This window comes from Gorilla gorilla, chromosome 9 (assembly GCF_029281585.2).
Source record: "Gorilla gorilla gorilla isolate KB3781 chromosome 9, NHGRI_mGorGor1-v2.1_pri, whole genome shotgun sequence".
In the NCBI taxonomy this organism is placed as follows: Eukaryota; Metazoa; Chordata; class Mammalia; order Primates; family Hominidae; genus Gorilla; species Gorilla gorilla.
Genome location: NC_073233.2, coordinates 110,756,062 through 110,774,824, shown reverse-complemented (window position 1 = coordinate 110,774,824; position 18,763 = coordinate 110,756,062). Strand labels below are relative to the sequence as shown.

Below are 18,763 nucleotides of genomic sequence, written 5' to 3'. Positions count from 1 at the left end.
TGGCTGGGTGTGGTGGCTCATGCCTGTAATCCCAGCATTGGGAGGCCAAGGCGAGTGGATCACCTGAGCTCAGAAGTTCAAGACCAGCCTGGACAACACGGTAAAACCCCGTCTCTACTAAAAATACAGAAGTTAGCTGGGCGTGGTGGTGTGCACCTGTAATCCCAGCTACTCAGGAGGCTGAGGCAGGAGTATCGCTTGAACCTGGGAGGCAGAGGTTGCAGTGAGCCGAGATCACGTCACTGCACTCCAGCCTGGGCAACAGAGGGAAACTCCATCTTTTAAAAAAATGAGGATAATAACTTTTGCCTGTGCTGATGCACACCTGTAGTTCCAGCTACTTGGAGGCCGAGTTGGGAGGATCACTTGAGCCTAGGAGTTGTAGTGAGCTATGATCGTGCCACTGTACTCCAGCCTCAGCAATAGAGTGAGACCTCATCTCTAAAAAAAAAATAAGTAACGTTTGCCTCTTTATGCTTTAGTGATGATTAAATGAGGCAATGTATTATAAATACTGGGACATACTATCGCTGCTCACTAATATTTATTCTCTTCCCCTTAGCCTGAGAGGAGAACATCGTGCATCTAAGTCTGCAGCCAGATGAGATTCTGGTTCTCCACCACTGTATTCCTGGTGCCTAGAACTACCTTGAAGTTAGTAGGTGCTCGGTAAACATGCATGAATGAATCTAGCAAGACAATAGGGCCCAAAGGACATCAGGAGTGAACTTCCCTTGTGGAGTAGTCATTACAGGGAGGATGTGTTCCCAAGACTCACTGAAAGCAAGAACTTGCCTTAACCACAGCAGGAAGGAACCTGTTCTTGGAAGATTGGCGGGAAGTCTCTTGAGAGAGTAGTAGGATGTAAGATACAGAAAAAAAGCTGCTAAAGATACAAAGAAGTGAAAGCATGTCCTCATTGGAAACAAAAATAGGATATTGCACTCAGATTTTGATTCTCTCTAGGCCTTGACTCACCAAGTGTCCCAGATAGGTCAAGTATGAGGCGATCAAGATCCCTTGGGCAGCCATGGAACACTGAGGTCGTTACAAACTAAGGTCGTAGAGTCAAGATGACCACCTTGGGCAAAAAAGAATTCCACTTCGATTTGATAAAGCTATGCTCAAGTGACTTGCTTAATAAAGCTATGCTCAAGATGACTTGCCTTGGAATCTTAGCTCTGACATTTTATGACCTTGGGCAATCACTTCAAGCTCTTTCTCACTTAATTTCTTCATTCGTAAAACTGGAATAATAATGGTAGCTACTGGAAAAGAGTTGTTACAATAATTCCATTAAATAATAGGGAAAAGTATTTAGTCTACAGCCTGACACACTGAGGGGTCAGTGATTGCTATCTTCCTTTACTGCACTCTTAGGTAAGCCTCTAAAAGAGGTTGGTAAAGGGAATGAGAAGGGAGATCAACTATCTGCCCAGATCTCTCTCCTGTGGTAGAAAGGAGCTATGAGATGATTCTGACATAGGCCCAGACTGGAAGCTGGGGGTCCCAGCAAAGACATGGCTTCCAGGGGCCACACTGAGGAAAGCAAGAATCAAGGGATCATTGTCAATGCTCTGTGTGAAGAAGAGCACGTTTATGAAAGTGTAGAAAGTAGCTGACTTCAGAGTTGCTCGTGAGAAAGTGCTGAGAGCAGTTTCCTTACCATAAGGCAGATTTTGTAGCACCAACCTTCCAAAAGCATCTATTATGTTTTTCCTTCTTTAGCCAGACACCAGGACATTCCAGGGTATATCCCTGATACAATCACCTGAAGTCATTTGTGGTATCATCCCCAGGAATCCAGAGGCAAATCTAAGTACGTCATCAGCAAGGACCAGAAGGGAAGAATTCTTCCAAGATATACAAAGAAATCTCTTTCACACGCCAAGAGTCTGTCCATGGAGGAAGAAAACTTCAGCTAGTTCACCTTTCCTTTTATGGATGAAGAAATGGAAATTCAGAAAAGGGAAGTGAATTGCTTAAGGAGACATCTGGGAGGTCTCCTGACCCTGTCCTGACTTGTTGCTACAACACATTTCATTTTGTCATTTTGATTTTTTTTCAAATTTGGGTCTTCTTATGAATATCTTTTTTTTTTTTAAAGACAGGGTCTTGCTGTGTTGCCCAGGCTGGCCTCGAACTCTAGGCCCAAGAGATCCTCCCATCTCAGCCTCCTGAGTAGCTGGGACTACAGTTGTAAGCCACCCTTCCAAGTTCTATGAGTATCTTATTACTGCAAACACTACAAAAATAATACTGTGATACATACTTTCCTGCTTTTCAGTTAAAGCCATGCTATCCCCTTTGCTCTTGCAGGTGCCAGGAATAAACAGACAGTCCTAGCAATATTGTAGGTGGATCTGGGTTCCCCAGGGTGGTAGCAGTTCTCGTCTGTTCTCTGGAGGATAAACTTCTGCCATCTCCTCCCCTGCCATGGCCTGAGCAGTGCCCTGCTGCTAAGGTGCCTTCAGCTGCTAGGGCTCCCCAGGAATTGGTCCAGAGCACCTCTGAGGAGCATAATGTTTGGAGCCATCTTAGCCAGTTGTGTTCACATGGACAAATTAACTAGTCCTATGTGTACATCATAAGGTAGAGACAATGTGATGACATACACATATGTACTGTTAGTGATTTGATTATTTTCCTGTTCTTACTCTCCAAAAACAAGGTAAATATCTGGGGACAGAGAGAATGACTCAAGCATCTTTGAACTGACTTTGACTTTGCAGCCTGGTTTAATGGAAGCAGAAAGGCTTTGGAAACAGACTTGGCCTCAAACCTCAGCTATGCCACCTACTAGTTGTGTGGCTTTGAGTAAGTTAAGTTCAGTTTCCTCATCCATAAATGACTACCATGAGGATTAAATAAGATGGTGCATGAAACTGCTGTCAGCTGTTAAAGCCTCTCCATAAATTTTAGTTCTGTTTCCTTTATAATACATAGATCAGGGTTTCTCAACATTTATTACTATTCCTGATAAAGAGGCTACGTAGACACTGTAGAGATTTCCCCCATACAAATTTAATAGCAGAGATAAATTGTATATCTGCTCATGTGCTGTATGCATATCTGTCTTTCATACACAAAAATATATTTTTTTGCCTTTGATGACCAATTTTTCACCCAGTTGGTGGTGATATCGCCCCCATTGAGAAAGGACATCTTAATGGAGTAGCCTGTAATCTACACCACAAGATCAGTAAGTGACCCATGACACCAGTGTCACCTGGTCTGATGTGGCATCTCACCAGAGGATTGATAACAATTTTCTGGAAAACATCTATAAAGCCGCGTGATCTGGATTTAGAGATACTATTTAGATCACAGAAGGCACGTCTGTTAAACTTTGTGTCATTAAAAAGTGACATTCTCACAGCAGAATAACCAGCTGTATTTGTAGGTTAGATAGACACAGAGAAAACAAATCAATGGCTAGAGAGAGGAGAACAGATCAGCAAGAATCTGCATAGTTCTCTGCAAGAGTGAGGCAAGATCATTTTTAAATTGGAAAATTATTTTTTTCTATATTTTTCTCCTTTTCTTTAAGCCTCACTCAAGCAGCCAGCAGACTGTTTCCCAGGCCACTGAGGTGGGTAAGAGCAATGCCTAAATCTTAACACACTCTTACGTGCACCCTACCCCACCATCCAGACCGTCCCCATACAATCAGGAGGCAGCGAACTTATGGTGTGATTTGAAGGGGTGTTGAGTAGAGTCTATCCTCACACCGCAGCACCACTGCTTGCAATTCTACCTTTGGAATTTTATTCCCTGACTTGTAAAAGTTTTTAGTGCTTAAATATTCTCTATTGAGTAAGAGACAGATTCTGTGCAATGGGACAATTAGGTCAAGAGGGAAAGAAGCTGAGGTGATAGGCAGATAGATTCCAGAGGCAAACTTTTCCCATCTTCTAAAGTTGAAAAGAGTTAACCCACATCCTACCAACGCTAGACAATCTAGGATGCAGGGAAAGTTTGTCTCTGGAATCTATCCAGGTACCCAGTTGGGACTGAGCTTCAGCTTAGATGTCTGAAGATGTTAAGTTATAGAATCAGGATCTGAGCCAGTACAACACGTGGAATAAACAATGAAGTCGATATTACAAATTTTTTTTTGCTACATGTAAAATCTCTGTATCACATTTCTCTAGGGAGCTGGATTCCGTTTAGAAAGCACTCATTTACTCCAGGAAAAGGATTTTATCTAATCTTTCAACATTTACTTTAAAAACTTTTTTTTATCTATAATGAATATAAGGAAAGTATTATAATGAAAATCAAGAATATCAGGCTTTAAGAAAATATATTTTAAGTTCTCCTTCTCTTTTAGTTGCTTGATATTTCTTTTACAAGGGCTTATTTCGTAGGATAGGTGGAAGTAGGGGCTTATTTATCATTCTGAAGGTACATACTCTGAATTGCTTGAGTGATGGACTAGATGCTAATTGATCCATTGTCGTCTGAATAAAGTCATGCTTTTGTTTGCATGTTTTTGAGATAGATCAAGGGATGATATCAACTATGAGTCACTCATAAGATTCATATTCACAGAGCCCGGACTAAGGGCTATATAAAGAGGAACAGTTCAGGAACTTAGGCTAGAAAGGAACAGAGTAAACTGAATTGATCCATTTAGAAGTTTACAATGAAGTTTCTTCTAATACTGCTCCTGCAGGCCACTGCTTCTGGAGCTCTTCCCCTGAACAGCTCTACAAGCCTGGAAAAAAATAATGTGCTATTTGGTGAAGTAAGTATGGACACTACAGTATTTATCGAGCTTGATGTTTGTCTTTAAGATTTAATTGCATTAACCAGTTTGTTTGTTTGTTTGTTTGCTTTTACATATCAGCTGAAAATTGGTCTAGGAGGCTGTCTGCTTTCGGTGTTAAGTTTTCTTTGTCAAAGAGGAATATAAAAAAGAGGTATTGGTTTTGAAGGACTGTTATGAAGTTGGCAAGTGAACTTGTTTCTTCTTCTAAAAACCTTCGGCCAAGAAATTTCCATTCAATATAATTGGAGTTCACTTCTGTTATGGTATTTTACACTAATCATTAAATGCCAGTTAATAATCTGAGATCTGAACAATGGCAGGATTTATATAACCACTTCAGGCTGCCATGATAATTTAAGCATATTCCCTTTACCCTCAGTCATCTCAGTTTTATCTTTACAGCTTTTCTTTTTCTTTTTTATGGAGATGGGGTTCCACTATGTTGCCCAGGCTTGTCTGTAACTTCTGGGCTCAAGCAATCCCCCACCTCAGCCTCCCAAAGTGATAGGATTACAGGCGGGAGCCACCATGCCAGGCCCATCTTTATAGCATTTTTTACGGATTTTTTTTCAATTCTTAAATTCTTTTCCTTAATTAAAAGAGTTTGGTCTCCCTATTTTCTAAGATGATTTTAACATTGAATTTATCATAGTTATCCATTTTGTTTAGCTTTGAGTTTTTAATCAAGAAATTTGTGTCCCAACTTATATTAATAACATTAATAATTCATGCATCCTTTTGTTTCCTTTTCTTTTTCTTTTTCTTTTCTTTTTTTTTTTTTTGAGACAGGGTTTTACTCTGACACCCAGGCTACAGTGCAGTGGCACCATCTTAGCTCACTGCAACCTCCGTCTCCTGGGTTCAGGTGATCCTACTGCCTCATCTTCCCAAGTAGCTGGGACTACAGGCATGTGCCACCACTCCTGGCTAATTTTTGTATTTTTAGTAGAGACAGGGTTTCACCCTGTTGCCCAGGCTGGTCTCAAACTCTGGGACTCAAGCAATCCTTCCACCCTGGCCTCTCAAAGTGCTGGGATTACAGGTATGCACCACTGTGGCCAGCCTGGGTGACCAAGAGAAACTCCTCTATCTTAAAAATGAATAAATGACGTTTAAAAAAAGATACTTCCACTGGGATTCCGGGAATAAATCTAGCTAATAGTTTATGACATGTCTTTGTTTTTTTTTGTTTTTTTTTTTTTCTTTTTTTTGAGACAGGGTCTGTGTCTGTCATCCAGGCTGAAGTGCAGTGGTACAATCACGGCTCACTGCAGCTTCTACCTCCCAAGCTCAAGTGATCCTCTCACCTCAGCCTCCTGAGTGGCTGGGACTACAGGCATGCACCAACGCTCTGGGATAATTTTTGTGTTTTTTGTACAGAGGAGGTTTCGCCATGTTGTCCAGGCTAGTCTTGAACTCCTGGGCTCAAGCAATCCTCCTGCCTCAGCCTCCCAAAATGCTGGGATTACAGGCCTCAGCTACTGCTCCTGGCTGACATGTCTTTGATGGCACAAAAAATTAAGGTTTCTTTTTCCTGATTATAATTAATTGTCCAAATAACAATAATCTAACCTGTGAGTAAGATGTGCAAAATTCGTGGTCCAAAAGCATCAGTGTGCAATTGAGTCATATATGTGGAGCTCCCAACAGAAACTTTTCTGTGTGTACTTACACATTGCTGAATGTATTTTTTTTTTCCAGAGATACTTAGAAAAATTTTATGGCCTTGAGATAAACAAACTTCCAGTGACAAAAATGAAATATAGTGGAAACTTAATGAAGGAAAAAATCCAAGAAATGCAGCACTTCTTGGGTCTGAAAGTGACCGGGCAACTGGACACATCTACCCTGGAGATGATGCGTGCACCTCGATGTGGAGTCCCCGATGTCCACCATTTCAGGGAAATGCCAGGGGGGCCCGTATGGAGGAAACATTATATCACCTACAGGTAACGTTGGTGTATGTCGCCCTGTATTTTTCTACTTTCCCATAGGTCTGACTTCTAACCTGAACCAGTTAGACAGCCCTAAATCTGGAAGTAGATAAAGTAACCTCCCTCCATTGTTAATGCTATCTCTGCTAAAATTCATTTTCTCTAGAAGGAAGAATTGTTCACTCAGGGGAGAATTGTTTGGCTTGCCAGTCCAAAGCAGATTTTAAAAGCTGCAAATAGGCCAGGCACGGTGGCTCACGCCTGTAATCCCAGCACTTTGGGAGGCCAAGGTGGGTGGATCACGAGGTCAGGAGATGGAGACCATCCTGGCCAACATGGTGAAACCTCGTCTTTACTAAACACACAAAAAAATTAGCTGGGCGTGGTGGCGTGCACCTGTAGTCCCAGCTACTCGGGAGGCTGAGGCAGGAGAATGGCGTGAACCCAGGAGGCGGAGCTTGCAGTGAGCCGAGATCGTGCCACTGTACTCCAGCCTAAGTAACAAAGTGAGACTCCATCTCAAAAAAAAAGAAAAAAAAATCTTCAAATAAAAGGAGAATGAAGCTAAATTTACTATAAATAAGATAATTTACTATAAAGAAGAGACAGGGAAGTTTATAGAGTAGTCAAGATGGATAAATGCAGAACCTGGGAGCAGGAGCAAAAAGCATAACCTTCTATGAAAGCAAATCCTTCACAGTGTTGATCTGTGAGTTTTAAATAGGAAGAAATTAAGTTAGATTTTGGTTAAGGAGGAGGCTGTCCAAGAAAAAATGTTTCTGTAGTTAATGAAGCAAGTTTTAAAATCTGGACTCTTGATTTATGAAATGATCCACTTTCCAATTGTGCTAGCAAAAATGAAGTATTGTGGTAAGACAAAATTAACACTGCCTTCCATACATTTCTCTCTCTCTTTTTGCTGATAAAGGATCAATAATTACACACCTGACATGAACCGTGAGGATGTTGACTACGCAATCCGGAAAGCTTTCCAAGTGTGGAGTAATGTTACCCCCTTGAAATTCAGCAAGATTAACACAGGCATGGCTGACATTTTGGTGGTTTTTGCCCGTGGAGGTAGGCAACTTGTATTTCATCTCTGTCATTTGGCATGATCTATAGGATGTATAGAAGACTAATTTTCTTTCCTTTTCCAAAAGCTCATGGAGACTTCCATGCTTTTGATGGCAAAGGTGGAATCCTAGCCCATGCTTTTGGACCCGGATCTGGCATTGGAGGGGATGCACATTTCGATGAGGACGAATTCTGGACTACACATTCAGGAGGTGGGCAAAACAAACAAACAAACAAACAAACAAACAAACAAAAAACTAAGCAAACAGGAAAGGAAAACAACAAAAACCCTAACAAATTCAAAATTCTGGTTTCGAGAGACTACATTCTGACAAATGATTATATGATGGAAAATCTTGTTCTGATTATAATTTTGCCTCTAAATCAGATTTAACACTTTGTATGGGTCTCAATTTTACCCTCTGTAAATTGAGGATATTAAACTAGATCATCCTGAAGATCAGCTCTAACAATCTATGAGGATGCTATGAACTATGAGCTAGTTCATCAGCATAAGCTCAGAGGAACCTTAAGAAGCATAATATGAAAAGGTAAAAGCTGTTAATTAGGTGGTAAGTTTTTTTTTTTGAGACAAGGTCTTGCTCTGTCACTTAGGCTGGCATGACGTATCATGATGCTAACTTACTACAGCCCTGAACTCCTGTGCTCAAGCAAACCTCCCACTTCAACCTCCCTAGTAGCTAGGACCACAGGTGTGCACTACCCGCCCGGCTAATTTTTTAATTTTTTATAGGGACAGGATCTTGCTATGTTGCCTCGAGATCCTCCTGTCCCAGCCTCCCAAAGTGTTAGGATTGCAGGCAGCCTAGGTGATAAGTTTTTGACCTAGTGAAATCCATAAACTCAAAAGCAAACACATACTAATTCTGTGTGTGCCAACAATTAGAGGATAAGATGGTCATCTGTATGATTCATAATATGCTGATAATTTCTTAGATTCATAGTGAGCAAGAAAGAAAAAGTTACAGAGAATCTAAGTATCCCTATAGAGAAACACAAGATTATACAGTCATGTACTTTCATGTGGTCTTGGGATAAAAATTTCAGAATGCCCAACTGAACATTTAATACCTTGGGGGCATTTACATAAGGACTGTAACTTACCATCCTCCTCAGATAGTTGACATGGGGTTAATTAAACTCCCCTGTTATTTAGAGGAATCACTAGCATGGGAAAACCCTAACCATCATGACAGAAGCCTTCTTAATTTTTCTATTGGAAATTTTAGATTCTATGACTCCCTCATGTGGAAAGTAAATGAGGAGAAAGTCATCAATAATATTCTTTACTCAGCATCCTCCTCTCTAGCTGATATTGCACAAGTTGGATGGCAATACTTTTATAAATACTATGTCCACCAGAAAGACTATTTGTTTTAGTCTAACACATAGCCTAAGGCTTATAAAGATTTTGATGAGAAGAGGACTTTTGTATTGTCAAAAGACAGATCATGTAGGATTAGGTAGTTGCTAAACTGTAAATCCTCAGCCAGACATGTTATATGTGCCTAAATTTTATCCAAGGTTATTTGGGGGATTGTAATTCCTTCATCTAAAATGGTATATGTCTGCTAGTTAGCCTCAAAAAGATGTTTTGGAATTCTAATGGACCTTAGAAGAGTAATTTAATACAGCTTTCTGTAGGTAGAGGAAATTAAGACAAAGAGAAGGTTAGTGGCTAGCTTATGGAAAAACTGGGCCAGAATATGCATTCCTACCTCTCAACCCAGTATTTTCTATCTGTCCATATTGCCTTATTTTTTAATTGGATTGATTCAATGCTTTCAACAAGTGAAGTTATTTATGACAATTATAACTTAAAATGCTTATTTTCAGCCGTTTTTGTTGTTGTTGTTGTTGTTGCTGTTATTTGGTTTTTTTGAGATGGAGTCTTGCTCTGTTGCCCAGGCTGGAGTGCAGTGGTGCAATCTCAGCTCACTGCAACCTTCGCCTCCAGGGTTCAAGCAATTCTCCTACTTCAGCCTCCTGACTAGCCGGGATTACATTACAGGTGCTGGCCACCACGCCCTGCTATTTTTTTTTTTTTTTTTTTTTTTTTTTGGTAGAGACGGGGTTTCACCATGTTGGCCAGGCTGCTCTCGAACTCCTGACCTCAGGTGATCCGCCTGCCTTGGCCTCCCAAAGTGCTGGGATTACAGGTGTGAGTCACCACATCCAGCCTCAGCCTGTTTTCTTTTACCCAGTAAATCAAATAAACAAATAGGTCAATGTTTGCTGACCTATTCTATTATGGTATTGGGTGATGAGGTTACTTGAGTACAGAGATGGAAAGTACACAATCCAACCCCTGAGCACACAATCTAGTGAGAAACAGAATACAAACATAAACCCATTATTTCCAGATGAGGATCAGTGGTGGTGGCTCATAGGCATATTATAGGAATTGAGAATAGTTCAGGTTTAGGATAAATTGTAAAAACTTTGCTTACTCTTCCCAGTCTTGCTGGGAAGGTTACTGGACCCATGATACAGAAAATTCTTGATTTGTGTCTAGACACTCCCCGAGAGAGGTGTAGACTCTTTGCACTTGGGTATGGGAGAGTATTCCAAGGCCAGGCTCTGCAGCTAAGTGACGTGTGACTCTGGGCAAGTCAGTTCTTCTGAACTACAATTTTGTCATAGAAAAAGACAAAAATGAAGGCATTGGACTAGGGGACAAAAATGTTAGTCAGGAATTTTCAAATATTCTGCAAATTGAGCAATTTGAGAGAAGGGACATACCCCTCTCTCTTCTTTTACCTACAAAGGTGCATTCTCTAGGACATAACACAAAAATGAACAAGGATTTCTTATGGGACTCAAAAGAAAAGCCAGATATAAAGCCAGACTATTTTAATCATAGATAAAAATGGTGAAGTCTGAATGGGTCTCAAAAAAAAAGACAGAAAACACTGTAACTTGGTAGTCCAAATATGTCTAAATTATAAGTATAGACTCTTTTAAGAATTATTTATTTTTCTCTTTTTTGTTTTTTATATTCTTTCCTTGAGTCATATAGACTCTTTACTTTTATTTAGAATCATGTGTAGTAAAAGCAGAAACATTCATCTTGGCTCAAGCACTTAATTTGATTTAATCTTATAAATACTGTTTCCTCATCTGTAATGGAGAGCACAGTGGCTTCCTTTCATTTGTATGAGAATTAGACATAATGTGTTACATTTCTCAGTGACTCACAGTACCTGAAACTTAATGACAGCCTTATATTTGGGTTTACGAAAAGACGGTTGCTAAAGACATTTTTTTCTATATCTAGTAAAGCTTCATGAAGACTAAAAATAGAATTGAGTCATGAGAGTTGAGAATTATTTAGAAGCAATGAAAACTGTTGAACGCAACTGTGAGTTATTCTAGGAATTTTTACAACAGAATATATTTCATTTGTCTACTAGTACAGAGGTCCTTAACCCGAGGCAATTTTGTCCCCAAGGAGATATCTGACAATGTCTGGAGACATTTTTTGGTTGTCAAAACTAAAAAGGATTTGCTACTTGCATTTAGGGGTAAAACCTGAGATTTCTAAACAACTATAATGCACAGAACAGCCCAGACTACTGGCCTGTAATGTCAGAAGTGCTGAGATTGAGAAACCCAACTCAAAAGGGTAAAGAAATAAGTAAAAGATTCTCAAATCTTTCTTTTTCACTGTGTCAGATATTGTGTTATTGTCCAAGATGATAATGCATTTCACAGCTTTCTGTCTTTTGATTGGTTTCTTCTTAGGCACAAACTTGTTCCTCACTGCTGTTCACGAGATTGGCCATTCCTTAGGTCTTGGCCATTCCAGTGATCCAAAGGCCGTAATGTTCCCCACCTACAAATATGTTGACATCAACACATTTCGCCTCTCTGCTGATGACATACGTGGCATTCAGTCCCTGTATGGTGAGTTGAATTTCTTTATCATTTTGCCATATAAAGATACTCGCTTTTATGAATCATCTAACAATATCTATATTTGGATAAAACGTTAATATCTGTCTTTTTTTTAAGCCGCATAAGAACCCTGTGTGGCAGGTGACACAGGTATTATCTTCATTATACAGATGAGGACAAGAGACCTAGTATGTTAACGTCAGAGCCAGAGGCAGAACCAGAGGCCTCAAGTCTGGTGTTCTTTCTATCCAAGATACCATTGCCTTACGGATGAAGGCCCACACATTAAACAATCTATTATAACTGGAAAAGGAAAGTAAAGATAATCAGATTTTCTTCCTCCATGATATTGCAACCATATGGAAAAAAACCTTACTTTATACTTCCTGTGAATGTTATAGAAAGCTTAAAATGATTTTGATGCAATGTTCATTAAGAAAATCGAGTATTTAAAACATAACTGTTCCTCCTCTGAACTACAATGCAGATTTTGTTTACTAATGCTTCTCGAAATGTATTTTCAGGAGACCCAAAAGAGAACCAACGCTTGCCAAATCCTAACAATTCAGAACCAGCTCTCTGTGACCCCAATTTGAGTTTTGATGCTGTCACTACCGTGGGAAATAAGATCTTTTTCTTCAAAGACAGGTAGGATCATTTTCATATCTAACCAATATTAAAGTTTCTGCCTTTAAATTTTTTTTGTCAGAAAACAGTGGAAAATAATTGAAAATGAAGTAGATGAAACTTGCAAGCAGGAACTTGGACTCAATTCTGTAGGCAGTGAGGAGATCTTAAAGGTTTTGAAGCAGGAGACAGGTGTAATTACATTTGTGTTTTAACTGGAAAACTGGTGTGTAAAAAACGATTTGCAGTAGGAATCTGGGATGGAGATTTAGAAGATAAGAAACAGAAGCCAGACTATTTTAATCATAGATAAAAATGGTGAAGTCTGAAACCAAGACTGTAAAACAGTACCTATGCAAGAGACTTGATTTCCTGGTTATGGAGGAGAGAATTCCAGGATAACTTATGGTTTCTTTCTTAGAACACAGACTGAAGCAGATATTGGTGGTAAGGAGGGGCAGTTGGGAAGACTAACATTTGTCAAGTAGGACAAATATTTCCCATTTTTGAGATTATAAAACTGAGACACTTGAGGATAGTGACTTCCTTGAGGTTACAAAACTGGTGAGTGGATTGTAGGGTCAAACTAGAAGCTTAGATCCCTGGATTCCAAGCTCCAGGGTATTTCTGTATACCAGATTGCTTGTTAAAGTCATTGTTATTATCAAAGAGTTGATTGATATTCTTTTCTTGTGGATCCATGAACATCAGACATCCACGGAACAGAATGTGAAGACAATGGAAAGAAATATTGGGTCTTTTCACAGTTCCCTCCCATTCACATGCCATGGTTCTTGAGTCTACATTGTCTTTTAACATGTGTCAAATGTCTTTCATGTCAGGTTCTTCTGGCTGAAGGTTTCTGAGAGACCAAAGACCAGTGTTAATTTAATTTCTTCCTTATGGCCAACCTTGCCATCTGGCATTGAAGCCGCTTATGAAATTGAAGCCAGAAATCAAGTTTTTCTTTTTAAAGGTAATTCTAATCTTTAGTTTTGCCATTGAGTTTACTTCAAGGAAGAGAAGAAATTGAGAAGAGACTAATACTTTTTAATAGATATAGACCAAGAAAGCACTCTTGATTTTATTAATAGTGGCTCGCTCTGAAGTGTAAACTAAAATAGCCTAAATACCTAAGTAATATATACAACTTCTGGGAAAAGTTTGTAAACTATAAAACAGTAATACTTGTGAAAAAAAACCATGGGCACCATAGAAAAGAGACTATGTTTAAGATCAATAAGCAATAAATATTATAACTGTTGGAAAGGAATTATGTTGTTTATAGTAAATCAATATTTTCTTATTACTCTTTCTGTATAATTCAAATTTACCCTATTTCTTTGTCTTCACAGATGACAAATACTGGTTAATTAGCAATTTAAGACCAGAACCAAATTATCCCAAGAGCATACATTCTTTTGGTTTTCCTAACTTTGTGAAAAAAATTGATGCAGCTGTTTTTAACCCACGTTTTTATAGGACCTACTTCTTCGTAGATAACCAGTATTGGAGGTGAGTTTTCATGGTTGGTCATTCAACCCCTCAGATTGTGAAACAGGCATGGAATGAGGTTTTCTAGAAGGCACATTTTCTGTGCAAGTTCCCAAATCTCCTTGACCTTCCAGGGAGAGAGATTAAGAGAATATAGGACTGAAATAGTTATTGTCAACCTAGTTCTTTGTGTTTTTGGTTTCTGATATATGAAATACAAGATAATGTGTGTTTTTTTAAAAAAAACACTCTAAATAAAATGTCATCTTATTAATCATAGTGGAAACACATTGGAAAATAGTGTCATAGATGTACAAGACCAAGTATTTAATCTACAGTCAGTTTGGAGGGTTATGGATTTCCAGATTCCTTTCTGTAATCACTAGATTCAAAAGACAAAATAAGACAACCATCCTCTAAATGACAGGAGGTCAGGAGGTCCTGCAAGGTCTTCCTTAAAAGAAAGTCATATGGTCAGGTGAGGATAGGAGCTCATTTGAGTGTCTGTCTCTGTTGTCTCAATTGTCTACATTTTGAAGGAGGAGAGGATTCTCTATTCCTTCTTCTGAGTAAGCCAGTCATTTCCTAGATTGCTTGCCTGGTTGACATGAGACATAACATATATGTTAAGCTGACATTTACAACTATTATTTATTCTTAAGCATTTAAAACACAACATCTAATTCCAATTGAATACCAGATGCTTATGACTTGAATTTGTCCACCAGCCCTTAGCTCTGTTTGAGAAACAAAACTTGATTTTAGCAAATAACACTTTCCAAAGAGCTCACAAATGGGCGTAGTTTGCTGTAGCCTGTTATTATGAACATTGGCATTTCAACTCTGAACAGTGTTTCTGTTTAGTTTTCCGCTCCTACTTGGCCCAGGATTTTTCCCTTAAAGGCCATTGAGAGAGTGCTAAGCAAGCCATAAATACTTAGAGAACCAAATTCATAAAAACAAGATAACAGTTAGATTCAGTTGCCACTTGGAAGTCTAGAGAGACACAAAGCTCTTTTCACTTGCTGGTAAAAGAGAATTTAAGAGAGAAACCAGGATATGACCATACAGCCTGGAAACAAAAGTGTTTATTTCCAATTTCTCTCAAACATGGGTATAAAACCCTTTGGTTCCCTGGCTGTTAGCCCCTTGACCTGTTTATTATCTTCTTGGGGGAAATGGGTATTTTTGTCTCAGTGAATAGCTTTGAAAAGAAGGCAATGACAGGCAACTGAAGAATTGATCACTGGGGCCTATGCTGTAGCCAAATCACCTTCTATGCCAGACTCTATAAAGCAGGACCAAGCACTAGAAGAAGTATTATGGGATAGTGGGAAAAAGACTTAACCAGAGTCAGGAAGCATAGGTTTGAGTCCTATAGGGACTTAGAGGAAATCGGTGAACTGTTTAGGTCCTTGGTTTTCTTCATCAGAACAACTTAAGTCCTTCGGGGAAGAGCTCTTCAGTAGAGAAGGTGGGTTTGTGGTGCATGTCAGGAAAGCCACTTTCTGATTGAGTTCCTGCTGGTTACTTCTTTGCTCAGGTATGATGAAAGGAGACAGATGATGGACCCTGGTTATCCCAAAGTGATTACCAAGAACTTCCAAGGAATTGGGCCTAAAATTGATGCAGTCTTCTACTCTAAAAACAGTAAGTAGATGAGGAAACCATGAAGATACTGGAAATAACATTTCAAAGCTATAAATCCTCTAAGATTAGAGAATAGGGCTCCAAATTGGAAAGGGACAGGTCTCTGCAGTTCCCCATAGGGCCGCAAGGAAAAACTCACACTGTACGTGGCTCTGAATAGGAGAGCTAGAATGAGCAGGGGCTGGTGGCACAAGTGGTATATTCCCAGGGTTGTCTAGCAGGCAGAGGGAATGTGATTGTTCCTATTTCTCATGTACCTGAGTCTCTGGAATTTCCTTTTACCACATCAGCCACACAGTATGTGCAAGCGAGCACATGGCAGCCAAGACTCAGGCAATCTGGAGTCTCACCCTTTCCTACACCTTGCAGTCTTGACCTTTCCTATAGTCGCTTCTGCCCTGATAGGCCCTCATGGACTGGGGACTGAGGGTGGGTTAAGAAAAGCTTGAGTTTGTATCGTATGTCTTCAAACAAGACCAGCCTAGGCAACTGTTCATGGGGCCAAGATTTTTTGTTTGTATTCCCTCCCCTCCCCAGTGTTGTTTCTTCCATCAAAGCCCCTGTGTGCCCTAGCTGGGTCCAATATCCTGTCTCATGAGTCCTCCACTTGGAGTATGACTGGCTGTAGGTAGATGTTTTGGGGGCATGATACCAAGGGCCCTCAACATTTATATCCTCAAATCACATCTCATCTTATTTTTCATTTGTTATTTTTTGATGAAAAAATAGAGATGGGGTCTTGTGATGATGGCCAGGCTGATCTCAAACTCCTGGCCTCAAGCAGTCTTCCCATCTCAGCCTCTCAAAGTGTGTAGTTAAGGGCATGAACCACAGCCCATAGGTCATCTATTCTAGATAATCTAGGAGAAGAGATTTGTGTTGTTGTTTTTGTTGTTGTTGTTGTAAAGAAATACAGGGAGGGAATTAAACTATTTAATTTGTTTTCATTTTCAGAATACTACTATTTCTTCCAAGGATCTAACCAATTTGAATATGACTTCCTACTCCAACGTATCACCAAAACACTGAAAAGCAATAGCTGGTTTGGTTGTTAGAAATGGTGTAATTAATGGTTTTTGTTAGTTCACTTCAGTTTAATAAGTATTTATTGCATATTTGCTATGTCCTCAGTGTACCACTACTTAGAGATATGTATCTTAAAAATAAAATCTGTAAACCATAGATAATGATTATATAAAATACATAATATTTTTCAATTTTGAAAACTCTAATTGTCCATTCTTGCTTGACTGTACTATTAAGTTTGAAAATAGATACCTTCAAAGGCCAAGAGAATTCTATTTGAAGCATGCTCTGTAAGTTGGTTCCTAACATCCTTGGACTGAGAAATTATACTTACTTCTGGCATAACTAAAATTAAGTATATATATTTTGGCCCAAATAAAATTGAAAAAAAACATTTGGTTTTTAATATATTTTTCTTGAGAAACAGAATGTGTATTTTGAAAATAACTCTGAACCTACTCCTAAATAAAAACAAGTCTCTCTGACTGTATCAAGAGATGAATAGAAATATGGCAAGTAGAAATAAAAGCTTAGATTTCTTTTGGTCTCTTGGGTAACACCACTTGTGTCCTTGGTCTCAAGGCAAGAAAACATCCTCTAGGCTACACATGACCCCAAGGAGTACTTACAGAGTATAGCCCCAAGACTGGAGAGAAGGGATGAAATGGGAATTTCCCGTTCTGGTAAAATCCACAGTCAAGTCTCACAGTGTAATTGCTGTGTGACCTTAACAAGCAATTAAATCTAAGCTTCCTTAAATTTAGGAGGAAATAAACTTAGGAGGTACCCACCTCATAGGTTTATTGTGAAAAAACACACAATGCATGGTAAGCACATCATTCTGGCAGTGTGGCCTGTCCTGTGTCCATTTTCTCCACTACCCTGACACATAGTTCCCCTATCTTCTGGGTTGCATACATTGTAGAGCTCTCACTTACAGCTTACAGGTTTGTGGAATGCTTTTAGTTTTCAGTTTATTAGTAAATCATTGCTGATTGATGTACTTAAGTTTGCAGAAATGGCCAAGTCCATTTCAAGCTGGATGATCATTTTTGGCTAGTGAAATGAACTGAAATCAGGGGAAATATGAGGCTCAGAAAGTACCTAGAGGGAGATAGAGCTCTTTGTCCTTCATGTCTCAGATCTTTTTTCTTTTTTTTTTTGAAACGGAGTCTCACTCTGCCGCCCAGGCTGGAGTGCAGTGGCACAATCTCGGCTCACTGCAACCACCGCCTCCTGGGTTCAAGAGATTCTCCCAACTCAGCATCCAGATTAGCTGGGATTACACGTGCCAGCCACCACGCCCAGCTAATTTTTGTATTTTTAGTAGAGACGGGGGTCTTACCATGTTGGCCATGCTGGTCTTGAACTTCTGACCTCAAGTGATACCCCCAACCTAGGCCTCCCAAAGTACTGGGATTACAGGCATGAGCCGCTGTGCTCAGATCCGTTCTTAACTCAAGTATGTGCTCCTTCAGTATTATTAGAGTTGTCTTTGCAAAGAGTAGAATCGATTCACCACTATAAGAAATGTTATTCCCCACATGTTACTAAATGCTGGATTTCCCTCAAAAGAAGAAAATTCTCTCCAGAATCAGCATCAAAAAAAATTGAATGGTATCGGCATGAATTGTCTTTGGCCTTAGGTAACTCAGGAGGGAGGCATTTCTCTTAAATGACAACTGAATAGGAATAAAAGTCCAGAGTCGCTATCATGAATGTTCATAAAGATGCCTTCAAAGACTTAAATGTGAACCTTTCTTCCTTTTCTTCTATCCGTGGTGTACTTTCAAATTTTGTTAAACAAATCCTTATAATGTTAACCATGTGCCAGGCACTGTTCCAAGGCTGTATATACACAAAATATAAAATGAAAATGGCTCATTTAATCCTGATTACAAACATGAGCATGAGGTAAGTACTGTCATTCTCATTTTTCAGATGAGATAACTAAAGCATCAAGAGTTTTTACCTTGCTCTAGGTCAGGTAGCCTTGGAGCTTGATGCACGGTCAGGCAGCCTGACACCAGAATCTATGCTATTAACTACCACAATATTGTGCCTTTTAGATTTATAAAGTGGAAAAAGTTAAAGCTAAAACTTCTGGCATTTCACTCTATAAAGCTTTGCATTTTTACTTTTCAATTAAAAGTCTTCAAAATGTCTTAAGAGTTGCATGTATGTCCCGTCTGGGGAATATCACTTTTTCTCTGGGAAATGGAGGAGTATTATTTCATTGATGTCAGGAAAGAAAATGTTCAAGACT

The 18,763-nt window shown here is 39.3% G+C and overlaps 1 protein-coding gene across 1 annotated transcript; it reads left to right on the top strand.

Moving 5' to 3' along the window:
- Positions 1 to 4,573: 4,573 nt before the first annotated feature.
- Positions 4,574 to 16,891, top strand: MMP12 (matrix metallopeptidase 12). Its single transcript, XM_004052039.5, has 10 exons — positions 4,574 to 4,750; positions 6,476 to 6,723; positions 7,637 to 7,785; positions 7,869 to 7,994; positions 11,548 to 11,709; positions 12,225 to 12,348; positions 13,170 to 13,303; positions 13,683 to 13,842; positions 15,365 to 15,471; positions 16,426 to 16,891. The coding sequence occupies exons 1-10, from the start codon at positions 4,649 to 4,651 to the stop codon at positions 16,524 to 16,526; spliced, it is 1,413 nt and encodes a 470-aa protein (XP_004052087.3). The 5' UTR covers positions 4,574 to 4,648; the 3' UTR covers positions 16,527 to 16,891.
- Positions 16,892 to 18,763: the final 1,872 nt, after the last annotated feature.